We start from the raw sequence: 23,665 nt of genomic DNA, 5'->3' as shown, positions 1-23,665 counted from the left end.
ACACCTGGGTAACCTCGGAGTGCTGGCCCAAGCCCCAGTTCTGCATGGTACAGGGGGACACCAACTTCCTTTTCTACACAGCAGGGGAGGCCCCGGGCCACCTGGGCCTTCCCACCCTCATGCTCAAAGAATAAGGCAGACGAATGCGCTCACCTGCTCGACTCTGAGCTACGATTTTAGGGTGAGCCTGGTCTCAGCAGGTGCAAGTCCTGCGTGCACCTATGGTTGTTGGCAGCCCTGACCTAGGTGCTGAGACAAAGGAGAACCAGGAGTCCTCACTTTCCCAGCAGGCCCTCCTGCCTGCTTTCATTTCCCTCAGAGGGCTTCGCTACCCAGGAGGCCCCAGCCAGAATCACCTTGGAGGAAGAAGGCAGAAGAAAGCCCAAGGGTCACACCCAGGGAGGGCTTTTAGGGCAACCCAAATGCAACCCCAAGGGAGCCCTCTTGGAACGTGTCCTCACCACCTGCTGCTCCCCCGGACCTGACCAGTGCTTTGCCCTGCACAGAGACCCACCCAGTGCACAGCCTTCTTCCTCGTGATCTCATGCACCCCTTTCGTTCCCAACCTTCAGTGGCAAAACCCAGCAGAGGGGAGCGACGAGAGGCCGCCCTGAAATGAGCACATGCCCACCCGGGAGACCGGTCAGCAGCTTTCTGTGCGGGAGGCTCTGGACAGGCGCACGGATGCATGGACAAATCCCCCAGGTGCACGCAGGGCTCCGATCGCTACACAGCATCCAGAGATGTGGACGGGCCAGACCCTGGGGGCGACCTCCTCATAATGTATTCATGTATTCATAATGTATTCGTGAAGACAGCAGCCATGCACGCTGATGATCTCCAAACGACACCAATGGTGATTTTTACTTTAAATACCAGTCCCTTTGAACAGCTCCGTTTCAAAACAGATTAACTCACTCCTTTTTGAATTATTAACATTTGATCAATACAAGAGACCTGATCTGAAGCTGAAACGTTCCCCACACGTCTAATGTGAACCGAGTTCCATTAGACAATTTCCAAGTCTCCAGCTGTGACTTCGCAAAGAGAGGGGGAAGTGACCAGGAGTCTATCAGGAACGGAAGGGTTACCTGCTTCTTATCCTGCATTTTCTTAAAGTCTTCACATGCCAGCCAAAACAAAACATTTTCCTCGCTGAACTCCTTTTTTAAAAATTCCTATGGATAAAAACAAAAACCATTCATTTAATCTTCTCTTTACGAAAAAAAAAAAAAAACAATAATGCATTTCCTGACAAGCACTGACTTGGCAAAATTCAACAGCTGAGCATGGTCCAATCAACCCTTGAAAACTCCACCCTGAAAAACAAGGAGTATGTTTAATGTTCAAGCCAGGATTTCATATGCATTTGGCCTCAATGGCTTTGACGTAGTAAAGAAGAATAAAAATGAGGCAGGGATCCACTCACACTGCTTAGCTGACAATAAATTACCAAAAAGTAAAGTAAAGTGGAGATGCACTAGTGCCTTCCAGACAGTGTTTAAACAAAGTGCATTCCTCTAAAATCAAGCCCATTTTTTTAAACAAAAGGAAAGGAAAACAGGAGGCCTGTCGAGAAAGGCCAGGAAGAAAACTATTTTAAGTCGGAGGTGTGTTTCCTTTTGGCCTAAATCGGAGGGCTGGTGGCTGCTAGGCAGTGCGGAGACCTCCCTGAGGTCCAGACGAGGCTCATGGCCTGGCGTCCACCAGGAACCAGGGCCCTGGCTCGGCTGCCACTTCCCGCCCAAGAGCCTGACCACACAGGGCTCCTCCTGCCTGACTCAAGACCTAAAGACAGAAGTTGCTGGAACCGACACTTGAAATTCACATGTGGTCACCTGGGGGGTCCAGCGGCCACGGAAGTGACTTCTCCATGACATCAACACTTCCCCAACCACTGGTCCTCCCTCTGGGGTCCTCCCTCTGGGGTCCCTTCACCAAGTCCACGCTGCCAGCCAATGAGGCACCCTGAGACTCAGACAACCCACCCCCGACCCCCGACCCCCGAGGTGTCACAGAGCTGCAACTCCTCCTACAGCCGGCAGCAATGGGCAGGGGACCTTCTCCCTACCCCAGCCCACTCCCGCCTACACAGGAGCAGACTGCACACGCCCTCAACGCCAGTCCAGGGCTGTCTGCACGGGCGCTACCAGCCCGGTCACAACACCAGAGCCATTCTTACTCTCACATTGGGACAGACAGAGTTAAAGACTGGCCTGTTTCCCCCACCTCTGCACATGACACACCCACCCTGATTAACAAGAAAAAAGGCAAACCCGGAATCTTTTGACGCCTTCTGGGTCTTCCAGCAGATTCTCCAAGGAGGCCGCCCACTTGGCTGTGCTCCGGAGGCTCTGGTGGCTGCTGCTGGAGCCACCATCACTGTCGTGGATGTCTGTAAAACAGAGCGCAGACCCCGTCACAGGATACAATGCCACCGTCACCCTCACAGCTCACATACAGTAAGTTGCGTGACGACCTAGCATGTGGCAGGGTCAAAGAGTTCCTCCAATTTACAGACAGGAAAACTGAGGCCGGGGTGATGAAGATGTATGCAACACACCTTCCCCCACTGGTCAGCGCACAGGCAGCCCCCAGGTCTCCCTCCACACCCCACCCCCCGCCCCGGGGCTGTGGCTCAGCAGCAGCCATGATGTGGTACAGAGATCATCTCGTCTCGTCTATTCTACAGCTCCCAGCTCACTGGCGGGTGCACAAGGCAAAGCGTGGAACAGGACAGAAAACCTAAGGGAGTTGCCAAAACACTCAGGCATCAAGATAAACCACGTTTTCACACAAGATTTATTTAAATCAAACTTGATACCAAAAAATTCACAATGAACCAAACATCCAAAGTTTAAGTGAAGGAAGACCGATATTGCTGCTTTCTCTTTTTGCCTGGGGCTCACCGTGGCTCGGCGTCCCACAGTTACTCATCCTTTCTGTATTTAAACTACTGATATTTAGTTTATCATGGAAGTTTATGCGTTAATTTTAGATCTTTTTTAAAGATTTATTTTATTTTTTTAAAAAATATCTATTTTATTTGAAAGATAGAGTTCGGGGCCAGCACTGTGGCACAGTGAGTTAAGACATGGCCTGTAGCTCCAGCATCCCATATGGGTGCCAGTTCAAGACACGGCTGCTCCACTTCCCATCCAGCTCCCTGCTAATGAACCTGGGAAAGCAGCAGAGGATGGCTCAAGTGCTTGGGCCCCTGCACCCACATAGACATCTCTCTCTCTCTTTCTCTCTCTCTCTCTCTACTTCTCTCTCTGTGTAACCCTTAAAAAAAAATAAAAATAAAAACACTTTAAAAGAGTTATAGGAAGAGGAATCTTCCATCCACTAGTTCACTTCCCAAATGGCCACAACAGCGAGGGCTGGGCCAGGCCAAAGCCAGGAGCCTGGAACTCCATCTCAGTCTTCCAAGTGGTTGCAGGGCCCCAAGGACTTGGGTCAGTTTCTGCTGCTTTCCCAGCACATTAGCAGGAATTTGGATCTGAAGTGGAGCAGCCAGGACTCAAACCAGCACCCATATGGGATACAAGGGTCTCAGGCAACGGCTTAATCCATGACATCACAACGCTGGCCCTCATTGCCATTTTTTTTTTTTACAGGCAGAGTGGACAGTGAGAGAGAGAGACAGAGAGAAAGGTCTTCCTTTTTGCCGTTGGTTCACCCTCCAATGGCCGCTGCGGTAGGCGCACTGCGGCCGGCGCACCGCGCTGATCTGATGGCAGGAGCCAGGTGCTTCTCCTGGTCTCCCATGCGGGTGCAGGGCCCAAGCACTTGGGCCATCCTCCACTGCACTCCCTAGCCACAGCAGAGAGCTGGCCTGGAAGAGGGGCAACCGGGACAGGATCGGTGCCCCGACCGGGACTAGAACCCGGTGTGCCGGCGCAGCAAGGCGGAGGATTAGCCTAGTGAGCCGCAGCGCCGGCTGCCATTGTTTTAAAGCAGGAAACATGTTCCTATTTTTAAAAAGGGGTTGAATATGGGAGAAAGTAAACTTTTAATGAAATGAGGAAAGCAAATCACTTTTAAAGAAATTTTAAGTTTTAAAAATATCTATCACTGGGTGGGCGTGCAGTCTAGCAGTGAAGAGCTCCATTGCACATCGGAGAAGCCAGGTTCATGTCCAGTTCCAGCTCCTGACCCTAGCTTTCTGCCAATGCAGACCCCGGGATGCGCGGTAATGGCTCAAGTGACTGGGTTCCTGTTGCTCACATGGGAGGCCTGGACTCGGCTTGGACTCCTGCCTTGGACTCGGCTCAGTCCTAGTATTTCAGGGGTGAACAAGCAGATAGAAACACTCTCTCTCCCTCTTTCTCTCTCCTCAATCTCTGCCTCTCAAATAAACAAACACCTTTTTAAAAAGACAGCAATTGCTGCAAATAAGTAGGGACCACACAGCTAACAATGCTTTTGGAGAAAACTCATTTCTTTTTTTTTTTCTTTTGACAGGCAGAGTGGACAGTGAGAGAGAGACAGACAGAAAGGTCTGGTTGGTTCACCCTCCAATGGCCGCCATGGCTGGCGCGCTGCAGCCGGCGCACCGCGCTGATCCGCAGCCAGGAGCCAGGTGCCTCTCCTGGTCTCCCATGCGGGTGCAGGGCCCAAGCACTTGGGCCATCCTCCACTGCACTCTCGGGCCACAGCAGAGAGCTGGCCTGGAAGAGGGGCAACCGGAACAGAATCCGGCACCCCGACCGGGACTAGAACCCAGTGTGCTGGTGCCGCAGGCGGAGGATTAGCCTATTGAGCCACGGCGCCGGCCACAGAAAACTCATTTCAAAACACACTGAACTTTACAGTAACAGATCCAAGAGCCCTGATGTTCACTGGGGCTAAACTCCTCATCAGTCTCTTCATTGGCTGAGACTTGCATGCCAGCATCTCAGAATATTCCTGGATTTTAGCGTTCACTGGCTGAACTTGGCTTTAAATAAAAAGAAAGCAGAACCCAGAAACCCAGCAGACTGTGCCTCAGTACTCATCTGGGACAAATCCATGCTGCTCATCAAAAAGCAAATGGACTCAATCACATCACCCAGTGGACTTGGTGGTCACGGGTACGAAATCAGGTCCCCGCCCTCTTTGCAAATGCTGGAATGAGAAGCTCCTGAACTCGGAGTTTCTTCCCCACCAGGCACAAATCAAAGTAAAAGATCATCAGGACAAGAAATCCTGCAGCAGGGTTCGCTCTGCCAAGCATTCCACCGACTCCTCTGCTCTTTAGCAGGGAGCACGGGTTGACGGCTTACTCCATTTCCCCAGCAGACCTCGTAAGTAAAGAAACACAGAGACTCAAGTTTGTTGATCCAGGACCAATTTCAGGCAGCCACAAGCTTCTCTCGCCCCTAAAATGACGACTTTGGCTGTAAGTTGTCAACCTTGGCCTGAAAGGACTCCAGAACTCTTGGACATTCTTTGCAATAGTAAGGCAAACCATATGTGGGTTTTCAGTGCCACACAGTCTTGCAAGGAAATGCAACAGTGGATTCCTGCTTGGCCAAGAGTGTTCTGAGAACTCCATAACCGGCCCCACTGATAGACAACTGCTAGGCCCCCTGCCTTTATTTCATGCTCTAATCACTTGTGCATAATGGGGTCTGTGCCAACTTTCATTTCATTAAACAAATTTTAATTTATTTGAGGACTGGCATTGTGGCATAGCGGGTAAAACTGCCGCCTTGTGATGCCAGCACACCATATGGGCACCGGTTTGAGTCCCGGCTGCTCCGTTTCTGACCCAGCTCCCTCATAATGGCCTGGGAAAAGCAGCAGCAGATGACCTGGATGCTTGGGCCCCTGCCACTCACATGGAAGACCTGGATGGAGCTCCTGGCTCCTGGCTTCAGCCTGGCCCAGCCCTGGCTATTAAAGTCATTTGTGGAGCAAACCAGTGGATGGAAGATCTCTCTGTGTCTCTCCCTCCCTCTCTGCACCTCTGACTTTTAAATAAATAAATCTTAAAAAAAAAAAAAAGGGACTTATTTATTTGAAAGGCAGAGTGGCAGAAAGAGAGGCAGAGAGAATAAGACATCTTCCATCTGCTGGTTCACTCCCCAAACAGTGACAACAGCTGGGGCTGGACCAGGCCATAGCCAGGAGCCTGGAGCTCCATCTGGGTCCCTTACTTGGGTGCAGGGGCCCAAGCTCTTGGGCAGCCATCTTCTGCTGCTTTCCTAGGCTCATTAGCAGGTAGCTGGGTGGAAAGTGGAGCAACTGGGACTCAAACGGATGCTCATATGGGTTGCTGGTGACTATGCCAAGCAGCAGCTTAACCCACTGTGCCACAATGCCGGCCCCAGCAGCTTTCATTTCAGCAAAAAGTTTTATGAGCCAAAAAATCTATGCTTCTGGGCCAGCCCCCTGGAAGACTCCAAAGCAAGCATCCCGATAAAGGAAGGACCATCCGGAGTGACCCCACGAAGGAATCACTGGGTAGGAGCTGTCTCAGGATCTATGTGTAAGGGCAGCTGTCCCCTGTCCTCACCAGGACCACCTCCATGAGACCCCAGCACTCGGAACGCAGCCTGAAAGCCAATGGGCCCTCCCTTCCCTGAGTGGCCCTCTCTCTGGGCTCAAACCTCATGCTGTTTTAGACAGCGTGGAGCTTCCTCTCATCACCATGGCTACTGCTGCCTTGGCTTCGGCGCCCTGAGTAGAGAGAAATTCCTTCTTGCCTTTTTGCCTCTTTCTGTCCCCCTAGGAAATATCTAAGATTTTTCCATCCATTGCTTTTCTGTGTTTGCATTTGGCCCCCAAAAACGCTGGTGTGAATTTTTCCAAGACTCCCTGAGGGTCTTTGCGATATGATTAAGGCTTTTGGCTATGCCCCCCTCCCTTTTTTATCTTTAAAATTCATTTGAGAGACACAGAGAGGGAGAGTGAACTCCCTCCTACCGGTTCACTCCCAAAAAGCCCACAGTGGCCAGGTCTGGGCTGAGGCTGAAGTCAGGGGCTGGGCACTCGATCCAGGTCTCCCACGTGAGTGACAGGAACCCAGTGACTTCAGCCATCACCCCAGCCTCCGCGGGTCTGCAGGAACAGGAAGGAAGCTGGAGCCAGGCATCAGAGGTGGGTCTCGAGTCCCGGCACTGCAATATGGGATGTGGGCATCTCATCCGGCATTTTAACCATTAGGCCAAACACCTGCCTCAGATGCCCCCTTTTAAAGTTCTTCTTGAATGCATCAGTATAGACAGAGCATGAGGGGGCCGCATTTGCAAACCCCTTCACTTAATGGCATTCCCTTCTGCAAGTCATTAACCTCCAACGAAATTGATCCACTCCTTCAGGCGCTGCTCTCGAGATGGTCCTTTAACTAACAGGCCGTGTCCATTACTCAGGGCTCCCTGCCCAGGAGGCGTCTGCTACCTCCCCCCCCCCCGCCCCCGAGAGCCAAAGACGGGATTCCTCAGCCATCTGAGGACACTTTAAAGGTCACAATCAGTCCAGCAGTGTACAGGAGAGATAAATAACCTTGCCACCAGCAAGCAGGCGTGCTTTGGAACTTCAGAGTTAAGCCAAATCAAGGTTGCACAGCTGCCCAATTCCGGGTGCTTGGACCCACAAAGTCCCAGTGTTCTTCCACCTCTTTCCATTGATAAAAGTGTCCATTTCGGATGGATGACACAAGATTTGCTGGAATGCAAAGGTTGGAGAAAAAATGTTCCACCTGTTCCCTAGCAGTTTCAGGTAACTTTTGCTTCTTTAGCCTTCTTGGCTGCTCTGTGTTGTTTAGTTCAATTGTAAAACATGGTTACAACAAGTAAAGGGGTTTTGTCTTTTTTTTTGTTTTTAAGCTCCTGGGCTCTTACATCATTTTAGATCTTTCCATGTTGGCATGTCAAATACTTGTTTTTCAAGAACCTTATCTTCCTATTCATCTGTGTTAGGGAATAATAAGAGTTAACATTTGCAAATTATTCGCCATGCACCGGTACTGCTTGGAGCTTCCCTTGCAGGTTACATCATTCAGTTTTCACAAAAGCACCCGCGTGGTTAGTGTGCCCACTTTACAGATGGGGAAAGTGGGCCACAGCAGAAGTAAAGGATCAAGGTCCACACCCAGGCAGCCAGGCTCTTTCCCAGGAGCCTCCCTGCCACTTTGACTGTTGCTATCTGCTGATCTCGCTGACACAGGACAGACGGTAACAGCCTTGTTGAGGCTGGAAGCAGTCACGCCACGGGCAAATGAAGTCACGTAAGACAGGTGCAACCCTCCAGCAGCAGCACCACGCACACATGCCTTCCACTCAGGTGGCTGCTGTTCCGTGTGGTTTCTGACTTCAGCAAAACCATTATTCCAAAGGTGGGTGCGGCACCAGCGCACAGATGGCTGGAGCTGGTTGTGCGCAGCCTGTTTCGTACTGCATTATTTATAGATGTTATGATGTCATATCTCACAGAGACCATGTCCAGACATTAATTCCTTGGACTCCATTCTCAAAAGACATCTGTGACACTAGTCAGAACTGAATGCTCACAGCACCGGTTTCTGCTCTAGACTGCAGGAAAGCGTGTCACAATCCAGCACGATTTCCCGAAGTTAAAGCACGGATTTAGCAATATCTCAATATCCAGTTTCCTCAACAGGTCTGTCCTAAGCACCTCACTCCCCCGCAAACTCACAGCACCTTAAAGAAAACAAAGTAAGCATCCAAGCCCAGGAAAAGGCAGTGATGCCAACCCTGCATCTCCAAGTGGCTTATTGTCATGCCCACACAACCTTGGCAACGAAGTTTCAAGGAAAGTACACAGCCCACAAAACTTACTGAAAACCTCGCATCAAAAGTATTATATTAACAAACAAAAGGCACACCGATTTCCAATCAGAGTCCATTTGTTACAACTGGTGATCTGCAAAAGACTCCCGGTGGGTCAGGCTTCTAGCTTCTGAGAAATGCCTTTCAGGCAAGCAAGTCCCCAGCCAGGGAAAGTTGAGGGAACTGCGGATAGCAGACAGTAATCACAGCGGTGACGTTGTTTTAGAATAACCATAATCAGAGCCAGCACCCAAGACAGGAGCAGGCAAGCCCGGAGAGAGGGCTGCCAGGCTTAGGAAGTGCATCGTGGCGTTTTTACACAGGGGGCTCGGCTTCAGAGAAAGTGCCCCCAGGGGCCCTTCAAGAGTCACCTGCGCACCTCTGTGTCTTCAAGCACGCTCTCGCCACCCCCGCCCCCTGCCCCCAGCCCCTGCCTCGCCCTGGTGCAGGGCCAAGGCCACGGTGCGGGGTGCTGGGCAGCCGTTCCTTACATGCCATGCTCTGGGTCCACCTGGGGCGCTGCACGCAGACCAAAACTCCGCCGCCTTCTCGCAGTCGCTTTGTGTGAGACAGGCAGAGGGCTGCAGGGCTCTCGAGCACCCCTGGGTGCCAAGGAAGAACAAGTCCCAACATCCTCTTTTGAGTGGACTAAACACCAGATGGCCCCGTCTCCACCAGAGAGAAGGAAATCAGGGCGCCCGAGTGCTATTTGCAGCCTCCCCACAATCCTGGCCGTCTAGGAGAGCCCTCTCCTGGGGGTGGACGTGCAGACCCTGCCATTGGTTTTCTCCAGTGCCCAGAAGCCCCTGTGCTCCATGCCTGACATCCATGCATAACTGTGCCCTGGCTCCCCCTCCCCGCATCCCACCCCCCTCCAGCACCAGTCAGGTGGACGGTGTGTTTCTGCAGAGCAAAGGCACTGCCCTCCTGGGGTCTGCGCGGCATCTGGCGCTCCTGCGTGCGCGTGTTTTTCACTGATCAATGCCAAGCCTGCGTGAAGGGCAGAGGGCACGGAGGGGAGGATTCACTGTGCACTTACTATGTCCCACCTAGGCTACACAACGGCCCCTGGAGCTTGATCCCATCCTTGGCCCATTTTACAGTTGAAGAAACTGAGACACAGAGAGGCAAAGGAACTTACTACCCACCCACCCACCCCCAAAAAAAGAGCACCAGGCTTTGTGACACAGGGAGCTAAGCTACAGACGACAGACGAGAGAGCGGAGTGCCTGGGTTGGAGTCTTGCCTCTGCTTCCCCTGATGCACACCCCGGCAGGCAACAGTGATGGCCTCAAGTACTTGAGTCCCTGACACCCACATGGAAGATCTGGATGGAGCACCAGGCTCCTGGCTTCAGCCTGGCCCAGACCCAGGTTTTGTGGACATTTGGGGACTGGACCAGCAGATAGAAGGAAATATGCTCCATGCTCCATCTCTCTTGCTTTGCTGCTCAAATGAACACAAATAAAACAAACTTAAAAAAAAAAAAAAAGCAGCAAAGAAGGGGAGGGACCAGGACCCCACCCCTCCAGAGAGAAAAGCCCAGTGGAAGATGCAAGAAACAAAACGTAGGGACGGCAGGTAAAACTGTGCCTGTGACACTGACACCGCTGGCATCCATATGGGTGCCGGTCCATGTCCCAGCTGCTTCATTTTCTACATATATTTTTAAGATCTGTTTACTTATTTGAAAGAGTTACAGAGAGAGATCACTTCCCAGATGGCCGCACAGCCAGGGCTGGGCCAAGCAGACGTCAGAAGCTTCTTAGCTGCCTGGAATCAAATGAGCACCCATATGGGATGCCAGCGCCCCAGGAGGCGGCTTTACCCACCACACCACACCAGCCCCAGCTGCTCCACTTCCGATCCAGCTCTCTGCTATGGCCTGGGAAAGCAGAAGATGGCCCAAGTGCTTGGGCCCCTGCACCTGCGTGGGAGACCCGGATGAAACTCCCAGCTCCTGACTTTAGCCTCGCCCAGCCCTGATCCTTATGGCCATTTGGGGAGTGAACCAGCGGATGGAAGATCTTTCTCTCCCTCTCTGTAACTCTGCCTTTCAAATAAATAAATTTTAAAGATAGAGAGAGAGAAACGAAAGGTGGGGACCTTTTCCTCACAGAATGTGAAGTGACTTGGGAAGACCAAGCCAGGCTGGCGAGGAGTTGTTTTCGCTGGTCCATGAAGAAACATGGACGGGGATAAAGAACCATTGACCAAGCGCTGGTGAATTCCGTTGTCAGTCCTGGGCTGTGTTTTGGGTTAGTTTTTTTTTTTTTTTTTTTTAAACAGACTGTATCTATAGTAGTCCCCCCACGTGAGGCTCCATCTGCCTCCATTTCACTTACCTGCAGTCAACTGCAGTCCCAATATATTAAGTGGAACATTCTAGAAATAAACCACTCATGTAACCCGTATTTCAGCGTGGTACAATGGTCCCATTTTATCACTGATTGCTGTTGTTAATCTCTTCCTGTACCTAATTTATAAACTGAACTCTATCACAGGAAAAACACAGTTACAAGGGTGCTTGAAAGACTGTGGAAAATGGAATTAAAAGATGAGTTTGTTTGGGTGCAAAAAATGTTTGAGATGCATGCATACTTTTTTCACAATACTTTTTTCTGAACTCAGGGCCATCTGCAGCCTCAGGCAACCGCTGGGGGTTTGGGACAGGGCATGTAGCTGTGGCACTCAACAGCCACAGCCCCCAGCTGCCCAGTGCTTCTAGAAGATTCTCGCTCCTGAGATTCTACCTGTCCTACTTTTGTGGAATGATAGAGACAGCTGCTGATGGCTTCATCTGTGTTTAAGGTGCCGGCTGGAGAAAGGAAGAGGGTGGGGAGCGAGAACAGTCCTCAGCTCCACAGCCAGCCTCCAGGGCACCTCAACAAGGCCACAGCAGAGGCTGGGCGCTCCGGGCCCTGGACTGGGCTCTGAGACTCCCCTCACCTTGTCTGGTCTGCTGCTGCCTCTGTAGCTCTCCAGAAAGAAGGGAAAGGGCCCTCCGGGTTGGACAGCCTGTGCCGTCAGACACAAAGGGCTCAGAGTTGGGGCGTGGTGAGCCATCCCCCACCCCACCCCCAGGTGCAACGCCCAGGTGGGGATGTCCAGCTCTCCCCAGGGACAGGTGGAAAGGCTGGAAAGGGGGCAGGCCAGGCTTCACCCCGGCACTTGGAGGAGCCCTCAGGAGAGGAGAAGTGACTTGGAAGGGAAATGTGTCCCTGGAGTCCGGGGGGACCGTTTCACTCTCAGGGACGCCTCTTGACAGCTCTTATCCAGGGCAGCGGCTGCCAGCCTGGGCCCCTCTGCTCCCGCCGCCACCCCAGGCTGCACAGCCAGGAGCTATCTGCGGGAAGCAGAAGGAACTGGAGAGGGTAAATTTAGTGCTGTTTAAACAGCAAGTTCCCGGAGTTCAGCATGGAGGGGCTGTGAGCATTACTCAACCCATGGAAGGAAATGACTCCGTTCACCCAGGAAGCCCCAGACAATGGCCAGGCCGGCCACCTGCCTCAGTTTCCACATTTTCAGCCAGCAAGGAAAGGAGGCATCAGAGCAGCTAGGAATCACAGGAGACAAACAAGGCCGGCAGGCGCCTCCCCAACCCCTGCCGTCTGTGGGCTGCTCTGGGGGCCAGAGCCAGCTCCATCCACTCAGCTGCTCACAGGGGGGCCCCGGCCAGCATGGCGTTTCTGTCCCTGAAGCCCCAGGCCTGGGCCACTGCTGTTCTGCAGGGAAAGTCTCCCCAGCATCGAAGGCGGATTGTGAAAACAAAGACGTTAAATTGCTATGCGGACTGTCATCTCTAAATAAAAACTTAAGCCCCACAATAAATCTGAAACCGTTCCCAAGGGTTTAATGAGATAATGTGCAACAGGCCTGGGTGGCCTGCCTGGCAGGGGGAGGATTCCCCAGTCACCCCTTGGCCTGGCTGCAGGGTTGGGGGCGCCGGGGTGTGGCTTGGGCTTTGGAGATCAGGTGGGCCCACCCCAGGGGTTATCAACAAAGCCAGGAGCTGTGGAGGCAGGGTGGGCAAACAGACTCCAGGCAGGGGGCCTGCCACTTCAGTGGCCCAAGAACTGGGGGCAGGGGCACTTGGGGACAATGCAGTGACTCTCCCTCCCCACCTCCCACCCCCAAGCTCCAATGGGCACGTCTGGGGCGAGGCTGGGGAGCTGAATTTATCAAGGCCCCTTCCCCTCCATGTGGTTGGTGGAACACACTTTGAAAAAAAAAAAAAAAAAAAACCTCGGAAAGGAGGAGGGAGCCCCACGTTGAACTTGGAAGCAGGCTTTGGTGTCAAGTCCGTGTGCTGGAAAGGTCTCATGAAGGTACCTGAGGCTGCAGGGCGCCAGCCAGGCCTAAATCAGGGGTCCCGCAGGGGTGGATCCAGCTTTTGTGGGGCCTGAAGCTTATAAGATTTGGAGAGTTTCTTTGATAAGAATAACACCAACCCCCACGCCGCCCCAATTCAGTGCAGGTCCAGAGGATCCCCTTGCCGGTTCCTATGTCCTCTGAGCTTCTGGAATCTCACTAGGTTCCTTCGGTTCCCACTGATGGCAGCGAGGACAGACTTTAACCCTAAAAATCCCAAAGAAACCGGCACTGGGGCCCAGCCGTCCAGCAGCAGCCCGTGATGGGTAGCCGCCGACCCTGCCATCAGCCTTCCAGTCTGTCGCCCTCCAGACTGGCCTAGTGGTTAGGACGTCCCCATCTCTTCCTGTAGCCCCAGCTCCAGCTGCTCATGCAGATCCTGGGAGGCAGCTCAAGTACCCAGGTGGGAGACTGGAATTGAGTCCCTGGCTCTCAGCTCCAACCTGGCTCAGCCTTGGTCACTGTCGTCATTTGGGACACTCACTGGCAGCTGGGAGATCTCTGTCCCCCACATCTCAAGACAAAATTGTTGTCCTGAAACAGGTATTTCCCTAAAACTGTCATCAGTCTTTTGAGGGGTACAGCCAGGTGACAGGCAAAAGCACCCACTCCACATATCTCCCTTCATTCAATAGTTCTGTTTGGGAGTCTTTGACCCAAAATGATCCAACGCAATTAGCAACCTGAAGGTCATCCAGAGCAGCTTTGGGTATCATAGGAAGTGAGAGAGAAGACAGCTGCTAATGATGACCATGCAGTTATTATGCACCAGGCTTCATCTATTTGCATCTACTCCACAGCTTTATGAAACCCATTCCACAGATGGGGAAACTGGTGCAAGTGGGTGCTGGTATGGGGAGGGTGGATAAGGAGCCTTGATTTTTAGCATTTGCTGATTCCCATGGTGTAAATATCTCATTTCAAGCTACCTATGGTTTAGCAAGCAGTCTCTAAATTTCCCAAATATTTAGCAATCGGGCTCCTGCAAGCCAGATTGAGCCAGCTGCAGCACATCACGGAAACTGAGGCACAGAGAAGCGACTCACTCAAGGCTGAAGGAGAGGCAGGGCTGGGACCTGAGCCTCTGTCCCCTCCATAAGCCTGGGCCAACAGGCTGGGGTGACTGCCACTAACACCCACGGGGGCACACGTGCCACACTCAAGGGTGCACTAAGGGAGCGCAGGACAACCACGGAGACGGTCACCATGGCCCTGGAAGTCCTGCTTCATTAGGCTTGCTCTACAAGTGCATAATTTGGTGGGTGGGCGCCAGCGAATGTTTCGAGCGAGAGGTAGCCACTGCCGGTATCAGCAACTTGCAGATCCTCCTTCTGCACCATGCCCAGAAGAAAGTTCCCACGGCTAGTGGTACAGGTGGGCCCGGGACCCAGCGACTCCAGCTCCCCTCTCTGAACCACCGTGCACCTCAAACAACGTGATGCTGGGAGGAACAGGGAAGCTGACGTGCGGACTCGCGGTCAGGCAGAAGTGAACCTTGGAGTGGATGTCGCGGGACCCTGGCTCAGGCCAGGTGACCCAACACCCCAGCCCCTGGCTCCAGGTCCTCTGTCCCATCGTCCCGCCTCCGGTCGTCCCAAGGGGGGAGAGAGAATTCAGGGGCAAAACCGCTAAGAGCTGTGCAACTGCGGGCACCGTGGCCACTCCACGCGGGTTCTTGGTCCTTCCAAGTTGCTCCCAAGTGTCGTCAGGCCGGCCCCAGGGGACACCAAAGGACTCCTTCCCCATGTCAGAGCCTCGCGGGCGCGAACCACACAGGCGCCCTTCATCACCCAAGGGCTCAGCCACCCACGCGGCCCCAAGCTTCCGCTCGGCAGTGCAGAACCCAAGGCCCCCGCGCCCCGGGGTGCGGGGGTCCAGCCGTCCCACCCGCGCAGGCAGCCGAGCGGATTCCAGCTCGGGGAAGCCACCCACTGTTCTGCTTTCGGAATCTGGGTCCCGCTCCACCTCCGAAGTTTGCGGGTCTGGATCTCCTCTTTCTCCCAGACCGTCACTAAAAAGAAAACTGCTGCTCTTCCCCTTTCAGGCAAACTTCCTCCCTGCGTGTCTCTCCGGGCTCCGCGCTCGCGCCGCGGTGGGACGGAGCGCGGAGAGGCGGGCGGCCGGCAGGGGCTCCCGTCGGGGCGCACTGCCCAGCCCCGCCCGAGACCAGGAGGGAGGATGCCCGGCAGGCAGCACCGGCCCGGGCGGCGCCCCGACCCGCAGGCGCCGGCCCCGGGAGCCGCTTACCTGACGGCGGCCGCTTCCTGCTCAGCCGGCTCACCGCTCGGTTAAACATCGCCGCGGGCGCCCGAGGAGGAAGGAGGAGCAGCCGGCGCGCCGCGCTGAGCCCGAGGAAGGCGAGGAGGAGGAGGAGGAGGAGGAGGGCGAGAAGGAGGAGCCCGCTCCGCACCGCCCCGGCGCGCCCGGACCCCGCCCCGCGCCCTCCTCCCCGCGAGGCGCCGCGTGGCGCGCTCTGTGCGCCCTGCCCGCCCGCGCCGGTGGGGGCCGTCGGTCCCACCCACGCCAGGGTGCCAGGGCGGGGCTCCCGGCCGCCCGGAGCCGACCCTTCTCCCGAGCGAGGCCATCACCCCGGGACCTGGGCTCCCCGCCAAGGCGCTCGGCGCGTCCCGGGGTCCCCACGCCCGCGACGCTGCCCCAGGCCCCGCGGTCTCCCGCCCTCTCGCCGCGCCCCCCGAGAACTGGGCACGGCGCCGGGGCGCTCGGCGCTTCCCAGATCCCAGCGCGCCTTTGCCGGCGAGCGGGGTGGGGTTCCCTCCCAGAGCCCAGATCGCGACGCCGAGGCCACGCGGTCCTGCGGGGCCCGTGCGCTGCCCGCCCCGCGGGACCCAGGATCCCAGCGCGCCGGGACCCGCCAGCGCTGACTCCCTGAGCGCGGGACCCAGCCGCGCGGCGAACGCAGGCGGAGCGTCCGCGGGCCAGGGCCCCAGTGCCCGCGCGCCGAGCGGGCCGAGCCGCCGCGGGTGGGCGCCTTCTCTCGGGCCGCGCCGCGCCGCGCGGGCGCCGGGGCTCTGGCGCCTTCTCCCGCGGCCTCGCGGCTCCCGGGACGCACTCGGAGGAGCCCCGCAGGAACCCCTAGCGTCCCGGCGCCAGCTCGCGGGCGCGCCCTGGGCGCTTCTCTAACTTCGGAGACGCGTGGGCGCAGCGGGGCCTTCTCGCCCAACACCCGGGTCACTCGAGTGTCCTCCGCGCTCACCGCGTGTCACCTGCGCGCGCGTCTATTGTTTGCTTTCTTCTGCCAAACAGCCCCTAGAAGAGACATCATTAGTCCCGGGTTTCTTGAACATTTGGTTTGCAAGGAATTGTCTTTCTGGCGACTTTTATGTTTCTCTTTGTGTATCTGGCTTTGTCTCCAAATTGGTCTTTATTTTTAGCTGTACTAATTGCTATTTTTCTCAGCCCTTCCCCGCACCCCCTCCTCCTCCCCGCCCAGCCTTGTGTGGCAATTGCGCTGGCTGGCACTTTCTCTCACGTCTTCTATTCTGAGCTGTCCCGCTCTGCTTCTCCAGTCTTCCTCTGCCCAGCCCACAGCCCAAGGCCACTGCAGCTCGGGCCCTCCGAGGATACTTCCCAGGCCACTGCAGCTCGGGCCCTCGGAGGATACTTCCCGGCTCTCTCCTACCCTTCCCCTCGCAGAGTCATGGTCCCCCTCTGCCGACGGGAGCGGATTTCCAGGCTCCTGAGGGTTCCAGCTGCAGTGGGAAGCCAGCGTGACCACGAACAGGGTTGCAACCTAGCCAAGAAGCTCCACGGTGAAACCGCCTCTCTCTGCCTGGACACACCCCGGGGACAAGCCCCCGCTCGCCCCTGTACTGCGATCCAGCAGTACAAATGCACACTCTAAGCCCACTCTTGTGTAAAAGCGGGAGTTAAAATGCTCACTGAGGCCTGGATCCAGATGAAGCCACTTCGTTCTCATGACAATAATGGAATCTGTGTGGCACACCACCACCCCATCCCCGAGGAAACTTCCCCAAAACCAAACTACAAGCAATCCTTGCACAGGAAACAAGGAAGCCGGCACCTCAGGGCGAGAGCAGGCAAAGCCAGCTCAGTGTTGGCAGGTTCTCCTTCCCCACTGGACCCCAAACAATGCTGGCACCGGCTCCACATGCCTCCGAGTCCCCCTTGAGCTAAGAACCCAGGCCTGCTTTCACAAAAGGGAAAAACGATGACAGCTTCAAATCACGTTTACTCTCCTGTTTGCACACCAGATAGTACACACACAGACCCACGGCTGAGCTTTAAGATACACAGTTAAAACTTTTGTTTGGGGACATAGCAAGACTATCCTCAGGAAACCGTTGTTGATACCTGTGTTCTGTGGCTAAAGATCCAAAAGCCAGCTTTCCATGTGCACGCTGCAGCAGACCAAGAATAAGATTATACGGGGCTTTGTGGTGGCACAGCGGGTTAAGTCCTAGCCTGCGAGGCTGGTGTCCCATGTGAGCCCTGCTTTGAGTTCCCACTGTCCTACTGATCCAGCTCCCGGCTAATGCGTCTGCAAAAGCAACAGATGATGGCCCAAGGGCCACCTGCCACCCGCATAGGAGACCCAGATGGATTTCATGCTCCTGGCTTCAGCCTGGCCCAGCCCTGGCCCTTGCAGCCATTTGGGGAGTGAACCAATGGGTGGAAGATTCTCTCCCCGCCCTCTGCCTTTCAAATAAACATATCTTTTTACAAGATAAAATTATAAGGCTCCATGTCCCTAAAGCTTGCCCCCCCCCATGCTCATGCACACACACTCGCACACGCATGTGCACACAGCTCAGCTCGGCCAGTGGTTTGTGTTTGGGTTGAAGGTGCTCACCTTCCACACAGCACTGCCGCTGCAAGTCCAGCACTCCCTCTGAGGCCTTCACAGACAAGGGCAGCCAATTCGGGTCAGAAGAAAGCAGTTCAGCCCTTGTCTCCCCTGCTGATCTCACCTGTGGTTCAAGGCCAAGAAGCCGGAGCCCTGGATACCCCTTGGTAAAGCAGAATTTCAGAGGAATCATTGATTTTAGAGTTCAGTATTTTTTATATTTGGAAACTTGAAAAAATTGCTAAGCTGTGAATCTGTTTCATAGTCTATCACTGGAATCTGTGATTGTCAACTATTCCACACCATTTGACGGATGAAGTATAGGAAAATAAAGAAATAAGTGCTTGGCTTGAAGTCTAGGGATCTGGCTTGTGTGTTCTCAGACACATCACAGCCTCGTGGGACAGGGCAAGGAATGAATGACACCTACATTCTAAGGGTGTGGCATTTGATCACAATCAACAAAAAGGCATGTGGCAGAGTGCCCAGGATATTAGGGACACAGAGAATCATGGCAATCTGAATCACTCTTATTCCTCCTACAACTCCGCTTAGATAAATAGTAAACTTTAGCCTATGCTGTCACAAACTGAATTTTTTGATGAGTTGTAACAAGTTGGTATAGTAACAGTAGGATGCTCAGAGGGCCAAGGGAGAAGCTGAATTGCTACTACCTCTCTGGAAGTCAGGAGAGGCAGGTGTATGAAAATGGCTATTTGGCTGCGGCCGGCGCTGTGGCATAGCGAGTAAACTGCTGCCTTTAGTGCTGGCATCCCATATGGGCGCTGGTTCAACTCCTGGCTGCTCCACTTCCCATCCAGCTCTCTGCTATGGCCTGGGAAAGCAGAAGATGGCCTACGTCCTTGGGCCTCTGCACCTGCGTGGGTGAACTGGAAGAATCTCCTGGCTCCTGGCTTCGGAACGGCACAGCTCTGGCTATTGCAGCCATCTGGGGAGTGAACCTGCAGATAGAAGACCTCTCTTTCTGCCTCTCTGTGAATGAGTCTTCAAAATATAATTCTCTAACTGGTCATTTGTGCCAAAGGATGAGCAAGCCATGCAGACTTGTGAGTAAAGTGGAACATCGTAACATTTCCTTCAGTGTTATTTGTAGTGGCTAAAAACGCCCATTACGAGAATGGCCAGGGGCTGGTGTTGTGGTACAGCAAGTTAAGCCACCACATCTCATATGGGAGCTCCAGTTCGAGTCCCAGTTGCTGGGTTTCCAGTTCAGCTTCTGCTGCCACCCATGTGAAAGACCAGGTTGGAGTTCCTGTCCCGGTTTCAGCCTGGCCCAGCCCTGGCTGTCGCAGCCTTTCAGGGAGTAACCTCGTAGATGAATGGAAGGTCTCTCTCCCCCATCTCTCTGTTGCCCTACCTTTCAAATAAATAACATTGAAATCAATCCTGCCAACATCTTAAAAGCTTTAAAAATTATTAAAAAGAAGAAAAAGGGCATGACTAAGTTACAACATGGTCCTAGCAGGGAAGATGAGTGACAGCGGCACTCCTGTTTCCAGTTCGGCTTTCTGTGGTTTGTTGCCTGCGATCAATTGTGGCCTGAAAATATTGAATGGGAAACTCCATAAAATAAACAATGCATACATTTTATATAATTGTTTTATGTTACTGCTTTTGTTGATCTCTTATTGGAGCTAACTTATAAACTGAGCTTCCTAACCGGTATAGGGAAAAGAGGAGCATTTATAGGGCTCGGTACTGTGTGTGATTCCCAGCACTGGGAGTCTTGAAATAGCACCCACAGGTAAGAGATTACTGTAGCTGCAAAACACTGTGTGAAGACTATTGGATGATGTGGGGATATGCTTATGACAAAGCTAGCACTGAAGAAAATCAGGCCCCCCGGGGCAGGCATATGGGACAGTGGTCAAGTCCCCACTTGGGACACGCACACGCACATTCCATATTGGTCCCCGTGTTCAAGTCCCGGACACTCCACTTCCAGTCCAGCTTCCTGCTCATGTGCACCCCGGGAGGCAGCAGACCATGGCTCAAGTAGTCGGGTCCCTGCCACCCATGTAGGAGACCCAGACTGAGTTCCCAGCTCCCGGCCCTGGCTAATGCAGGCAACTGGGGAGTGAACCAGCAAATGGGATCTCCCTCTCCCTCTCAAGTGAAAAAAAACAAAATACTTAAAATTAGAAAAAAAATCAGGATACAAATTATAAAAAAGTTTCAGTGGGAAGGAGAAGGATGAAATATTGGTATCTTTATGTATACAAAACTGGCAGTTAATTACACAAAAATATTACTAGAATTTATCTCTGGATGATAGGATAATGGATGATTTTAATTTTCATTACTACATTTTCCTGTTTTGCAAAATTTCCTCAGTGAATATGCTTTTATATCGGAGAGAAAATCAGCAATCAAAAACTGGCTGGAGTCTCCACTGGGTTTAACGCTACAAATACATAAGCCTTCATTTTTACGTTAGGTTTGCTTTTTTTATTTTATTAAATGTAATATGTCTCTTAAGTATCTGTAAAGCAATGTGTATTTTGGTTTAAAGTTGGCACTGTTTTAGGTTTGCTTTCTTAAAACTCTGAGTTTCCCAGGAAGCAGCAAGCAGACACACAGTGCCTTTCCCATCTTGGATCTCTCTTGCATCTCAAGTCACACATTCCGGCATGTCAGAGCCAGAAGGACCCACAGCGATCAGTGTGCTGTGCTGCAGACCAGGAAACTGAGGCAGAGAGCAGTGACCCTACTCTAGAAAGGACCCGACGCCGGCATCTGGACCGTAGGCTGGGGGTCTTCCCATATCGCTGTGCTGCATCCATGAAGTGGTACCTAATAAGGAAGACCTGTATGCGAGTCCAAGATAGTATTTTTTTAAGGTTTATTTATTTATTTATTTTAAAGGCAGAGTTACAGAGAGGCGGAGGTAGACAAAGAGATTTTCCATCCGCTGGTTCACTCCCCAAATGGCCACAACGGCCAGAGCTGTGACAATCCGAAGCCAGGAGCCAGGAGCTTCTTCCGGGTCTCCCACGCAGGTGCAGGGGCCCAAGGACTTGAGCCATCTACTGCTTTCCTAGGCTGTAGCTGAGAGCTGGATCAGAAGTGGAGCAGCCAGGACTTGAACTGGCGCCCATATAGGCACTGCAGGCGGTGGCTTTACTTGCTACGCCACAGCGCCAGCCCCAAGTCTAAGATTCTAAAGGGGGAAAGGAGGGCAGGAGAGGGTAGACATCAGAATCCCGTGTTGGATGCCTAAGTTCAAGTCCTGGCTCTGTTCCCAAATCCCCGTTCCAGCCAATGCGGGCCCTGGGAAGCAGCAGTAGTGGCTGTCGTCAAGGTCACCGGATTTCCCTGTCTCAGTCACTCTCAGGCTGTTGGTGGCGCCCTCCCTCTTGAGCCCCATCCTTCCTTTGACCTCCAGAACCCCACGCTCTCCTCCTTCCCAACATGTGCTGGGCCTCAGTGGTGCTGCACCCCACCTTCGGGGGGGCTCGCTCCTTCCCGCCTCTGGCAGGGCCATTCCCTTGACGGTCTCATCAAGCCTCGTGGCTTCAAGCACCACTCTTGAAAACCAGACTCTATTTCGTCAGAGATGTGTGAAGTTTACAGAACAATGAGCAGAGAAACTGCACCTGCCATGGCTCAGAGGATTCTGCAGCCATGTCTCACACCTGTGCTCCCACCCCCAAGCAGCCCCCCAAAATCACCCAGAACCCCACCCTCCTCTGCTCTACCAGCTGGCTCCGTCTTGCCCCTCTAACACCACTGTGCGCTCTGTTGAGTCTGGAACACCCTTCCTCAGCATGAGTGTGGTCCCCTCGGTGGCATTTTGTTAAAGTGCCACTCACCTGCTGCACCGCCATGCCTCTCCCCTCTCCACCCCTGCCTTGAGTCTGCAGGGTGTGCCCCCTCCTCACCTCTTTGCTTCTCTGTCTGCTGTCTCCGGCACAGCGCCCACCTGCCCACCCAGGAGCTTCTCCCTTCGCATGCACAAAGGCGGGGATTTTTCAGTTTTGTTCATGGCCGTCCCAGCACTAGATGCATGTCTGTCACACAGGCACCGCTCAGCACAAAGGCGCTGCTGAACGGCACCCAGACGGCAGAAACCTGCCTGGACCAGGTGTGAGAAAGGAGGCAGCAGTGGGAGATCCGCCCCCTGCAACAGGGATGGGCAGGCAGAGGTGCACTTGGCAGGAGGAGCCACCACGTGGTGGCCAGGCGGGCACAGGGGCCAGCCAGGAGCAGCCGGTTCTCAGCAGTGCATCCGAGGAGCCTGCAGGCCACCACAGCAGGACGGGCCAGGGCTGCAGACAGAGGACTGGAGAAGAGTTGGCTTCAGGGGCCTGCCCCACCCAGGAAATACAGACTGTTGCGGGCCGTGCTGGGCACAGGGGCTCTGCACACAGGGTCCGCAAGCCAAGCCAAGGTGCGGATGTGCTCAGGGCTCGAAACGGGGAGGTAAGTCGAGGTCTGGGCGGACTGCGAGGCCCTCTTTGCCGGCCCCTTCCTGGTAGCAGCATGGGCCGAGCAATCCCCCTCCAGAGCGCAACAGATGTTAACATGCAGGGTCCCCAGAGTTCGTACTGGTCAGTCACAGAGACAGGCACAGCCTACATGCTTCTTACACACACACTTACACACACACACAGGCACAGTCTATACGCTTCTTACACACACACACACACACACGGCGGCCACGACGTACTGGTCAGTCACAGAGACAGGTACAGTCTACACGCTTCTTACACATACACACACACACAGGCACAGTCTACACGCTTCTTACACACACACACACACACACAGTGGCCACAAGCTTTTGACACCTCTCTTAAGGCCATGCACGGTCACAGACATGTAAAGAATGCCTCTAAAATGGGAGGGAGACAGAAAGAAATAGAAACCAGCAATGTACAGGAAATGCAATGCAGAGAATAGAAACAAATCTTTCTAAAAAGTATAATTAGAGGCCAGCATTGTTGCAGGTTAAGCCATAGCCTGCAATGCTGGCATCCCATATGGGTGCCAGTTTGAGTCCCAGTTGCTCCACTTCAAATCCAGCTCCCTGCTAATGGCCTGAGAAAGCAGCGGAGGATGGCCTAAGGATGGCCCCTGCCTCCATGTGGCAGACTTGGATAAAGTTCCTGGCTCCTGGCATCAACCTGGCCCATCCCTGGCCATTGAGGCCAACTGAGGAGTGAACCAGCAAATGGGAGACCTCTCTCTCTCTCTCTCTGTCTCTCCCTCTCTGTCTGTAACTCTGCCTTTCAAATAAATAAATCTTCTTTAAAGTTTAAAAAAAAATAAAAGCTATAATTATCAGAGAGAGAGAGAAAGAAGAAGAAAGTCACATCATCCATAAAAGAAGAGAGACTGAAATACAAAATACAGTGGAAACAAAACTTCAATAAGGGGTTGGGAGATAATCAATGAAATCACTGAAAAACTGGAACAAAGAAATGTAACACAGGAGAAAAAGAAAAAAGATTAGAGAATCAATCCAAGTAGCAGGAGTTCCAGAAAGCCATTACAGAGAAAATGCTGAAGAGGAAATTAAGGATATAAATCACGAAGATTTCCCAGCCTGAAGACAATCCATCTCCATACTGAACAAGCCCACAAAGTGGGCACGACAGACCTACAGCCAACAGGACAGCAGCAGGAAATTTCAAAACATGAAGACAATTTCCGAAAACTTACAAAGAGC

General features: G+C 53.5%; 1 protein-coding gene across 1 annotated transcript in view; it reads right to left on the bottom strand.

Annotated features, from left to right (window-relative positions):
• RGS10 (regulator of G protein signaling 10) overlaps positions 1-15,518 on the bottom strand; it is a 38,684-nt gene extending 23,166 nt beyond the window's left edge. Inside the window, exons 1-3 of the mRNA XM_062214508.1 lie at positions 15,396-15,518; positions 2,277-2,395; positions 1,092-1,178 (exon numbers count right to left, since the gene is read on the bottom strand). Of these exons, the coding sequence (XP_062070492.1) occupies positions 1,092-1,178; positions 2,277-2,395; positions 15,396-15,444 (255 nt within the window). The 5' untranslated portion in view covers positions 15,445-15,518. The remainder of the gene's footprint in view (positions 1-1,091; positions 1,179-2,276; positions 2,396-15,395) is intronic.
• Positions 15,519-23,665: the final 8,147 nt, after the last annotated feature.

This window comes from Lepus europaeus, chromosome 17 (assembly GCF_033115175.1).
Source record: "Lepus europaeus isolate LE1 chromosome 17, mLepTim1.pri, whole genome shotgun sequence".
NCBI classification, from domain to species: domain Eukaryota; kingdom Metazoa; phylum Chordata; class Mammalia; order Lagomorpha; family Leporidae; genus Lepus; species Lepus europaeus.
Note: the sequence above shows the minus strand (reverse complement) of the source record. Positions and strands in the feature narration are given on the sequence as shown.